The 3,328-nt window shown below is 34.8% G+C and overlaps 1 protein-coding gene across 2 annotated transcripts; it reads left to right on the top strand.

The window, feature by feature from the left end:
- Positions 1-298: 298 nt before the first annotated feature.
- Positions 299-2,917, top strand: LOC137742178 (tropinone reductase homolog At1g07440-like). Of its 2 annotated transcripts, none has more exons than XM_068481965.1 (5): positions 299-495; positions 679-850; positions 1,209-1,425; positions 2,024-2,130; positions 2,577-2,917. In XM_068481965.1, the coding sequence occupies exons 1-5, from the start codon at positions 422-424 to the stop codon at positions 2,763-2,765; spliced, it is 759 nt and encodes a 252-aa protein (XP_068338066.1). In that variant the 5' UTR covers positions 299-421; the 3' UTR covers positions 2,766-2,917. The 2 variants fall into 2 exon arrangements, with proteins under 2 accessions (XP_068338066.1, XP_068338065.1); XM_068481964.1 differs by having other exon boundaries at positions 307-495; positions 679-886.
- The last annotated feature ends 411 nt before the right edge of the window (positions 2,918-3,328 follow it).

The following is a 3,328-nucleotide window of genomic DNA, read 5'->3' on the forward strand; positions in this document are numbered from 1 at the left end:
GCAAAATTTTGGGGTTACGGGGCTTCAACAAAAAAACAAATAGGATCAAAATGCCCCTTAGCCAAAAAAATCCAAAACCAATCTAAAATAATATATCAAATTATGCAAGGGTAATTTGGTAATTTGGTTATCATAACATATAATACAAATATAAGTGGGAAGAGAGAAATGAACAAAAAAATAAAAGGGAAGAGAGAAAAGAATAAACAAATGACAAAATTGATGGTGCCCACGTAATGATGGAAGAAAAATATAATAAATAAGAAAAATCATGAATGGTGTGCTCAAAAAGATGTGTATATATATAGATTAGAGAGCAGACAAGGAGATTAGACAGCAGATAGAAATGTACGAGCGTGCAGAAGGCTAGTTTGTATATATATAGATTAGAGAGCAGACGGAGATTAGACAGCAGATAGAAATGAATAGTAGAGAAGGGAGATGGTCTCTTCGTGGAATGACAGCTCTTGTCACTGGTGGAACCAAAGGAATTGGGTTAGCTTCTCTCAATTTGGATACTTAAGAACATTAATCTTCTTTTAGTTTCAATTTTCCTATACATGCAATGCAATATTCTCTTTATTTCTCCACTTGTCCCGTGTTTACTTCTGTTTTATAATTATGGGTTTGAATTATTTTTTTACTGCTGTTTGTTAAATTAGTTAAGTATATATTTAGGTATGCGATAGTGGAGGAATTGGCAGGGCTGGGTGCAATTGTGCATACTTGTTCCCGAAATGAAGTTGACCTTAATGACTGCCTGAGTCAGTGGGAGAAGAAGGGTTTCCAAGTCACTGGCTCAGTCTGTGATGTGGTGTCTAAAACCCAAAGAGAGGAGCTTATAAACAAGGTTTCATCACTCTTTGATGGCAAACTTAACATTTTTGTAAGTAAATGACTGATCAATTGAAATAACACATATGCATGAATCATTAATCATCATCACTCTTTGACGGCAAACTTAACATTTTTGTAAGTAAATGACTAATCAATTGAAATAACACATATGCATGAACATTAATCATCATCACTCTTTCATAGCAAACTTAACATCCTCGTAAATATTTCTTTTTGTTGTAGACGTTTCAATACTTTGTAAAATTGTGTTAAAACTCAAAGATGTACACGTTTCGTGCATTTTTTTAATAAAACATATAAGCTAAAATCATTACGTTATGCTAAACCTTTCCGATAATGTCTTGTTATAGATAAACAATGTGGGGACTGTCGTACCGAAGGCAACGCTAGAGTACACAGCTGAAGATTACTCATTCATAATGAGTACCAATCTTGAATCTGCTTACAACTTGTGCCAACTTACACACCCTCTTCTCAAAGCTTCAGGAGTCGCTAACATCGTTTTTTTGTCCTCTGTTGCTGGTGTGGTCTCAGCAGGTGTCGGATCTATATATTCTGCCACTAAAGGTGCTTAGTTAATTTCCTTATGTAGTTTTGATCTTTATAAAAAAAAATTAAAAAAAAAATTAAAAAAACATATTTTGTTTATTATTTGTAAAAAAACGCTTCATTCAAATCCTTATCACTTTTAGACTAATACCTTATATAAGATTAAAAGATAATTTTGTGCACAACTTGAATCTCGTGCATAACACAATCGGTGAACCAATTCTAACAAAGTAGGCACAAAAGGAGCCGATAACACACCAATACAAAATTAATACACTCACGAAAAAATACTCATAAAAAACCTCACCAAGGAGACACTTATTGACAAAAATACTAAGATGAAAAAATAAATAAGCAACAATCGATGAGAAGATGAAGGAGAGAGGCTAGAAAAATGAGGAGAGGGCTTGCTACCGCCTCCAGTCGAAGCAAGAGGCTGGTGACTATGGAGTTTGAAGATTTAGGGTTTGGTAAGAGAAGAAAGAGGAGCGGCTAGTGTTTTTTTTTTCTTCCATAAGAGGTTGAGACGAGAAACCCCTAGAATTTGATTACATTGTTTGGTGTGTAATTTTTGATGTTTGACCAAAGTGTGGCTTTTTTCCTTATTGTATCTCAGGTGCAATGAATCAGTTAGCAAAAAACTTGGCATGTGAGTGGGCGAAAGATAACATAAGGACCAATAGTGTGGCACCTTGGTTCATCAGGACTCCCCTCGTTGAACCTGTAAGATTATCCTGATCACGTTCTGGTGCATGTTGTTTATTTTCATTTTTTCTAATACAATCGATGTTGTGGCAGGAAAATCGAAATCGAATTTAAGATACATTAGTGAATTCTTTTAACTACTTGTATTACAATCATTTCATAACTTCAAGCCAATCAGTATTTCATTGATGAGTCTGCCAAAAGTTCATAGTAAAAATTAGAATAAAAAGTTGGGGTTTGCCAAAAGTCCATATGTCTTTTGTTTATTGATGTATAGGTTCAATTTTAGACCTGATTTGTTTACAAAAAGTTTTTTGTTGAAAAGTTTACAGCAAGCTTAGATCATACTTCTAGTTTTAATTAATTTGTTTACGAAGAGCTTGACCAATTATTAAGATCATCGGTAATATATGTGTCCTACACATCCATTCTCTTTTCATCCATTATCTCTTCTATGCATGCAGTTTCTCCGAGATGAAAAGACTTTGGAGATGATAAACTCTCGGTGCCCTTTAGGACGTCCTGGAGAGCCAAAGGAGGTCTCTTCCTTGGTAGCATTTCTATGCCTACCTGCAGCCTCTTACATTACTGGACAAACTATTATCGTCGATGGTGGGGTGACCGTCAATGGCTTGCTCTTCCAAGGAACATAACTTTGAAACAGTTCTAAAAAAAAAAAAAAAAAAAAAAAATTCTCGTATCTAGTAATTCCAAAGTGGTGTGCTTTTATTGTATGTGAAAATTGGTGGCATCATTAATGTTCTAATTAAATAAGAAAATAAAAGATTGCCAAACATTTGGTCTATTGACATTTAGTTTAGCTATATTGGAAGAGCTTTCAAGCCTGGATTTTTTTTTTTAAGGTAAAATTTTTACCAAGACAACAAAATTACAAAGAAAGAGGTCCAATTATATTAAGCACACAACGTAGATGTGGACCTTCAAAGTAATGCAAAAATGGCCCAAAACAAAGGTTTGAGTTCACCACAAAAATAAAAAACCGCTACAAATCCTAGCAACTTGCTACCCCACCATTGCCAAAGCGCCACCAACCAACCATCTCAAACCATCGCCCAATAGATGCCTGAGATCGGCCGAACACAACCCCAAAACTGGATGAAGAGAAGACTCCAACATCCTTCAAACAACACACCAAGATTGCCAGTTCATTGGAAATGATCGACATGTATGATTAGAACAATAAAAAAATGCTTCT

The sequence above is a fragment of the Pyrus communis genome, chromosome 8, assembly GCF_963583255.1.
Source record: "Pyrus communis chromosome 8, drPyrComm1.1, whole genome shotgun sequence".
NCBI classification, from domain to species: Eukaryota; Viridiplantae; Streptophyta; class Magnoliopsida; order Rosales; family Rosaceae; genus Pyrus; species Pyrus communis.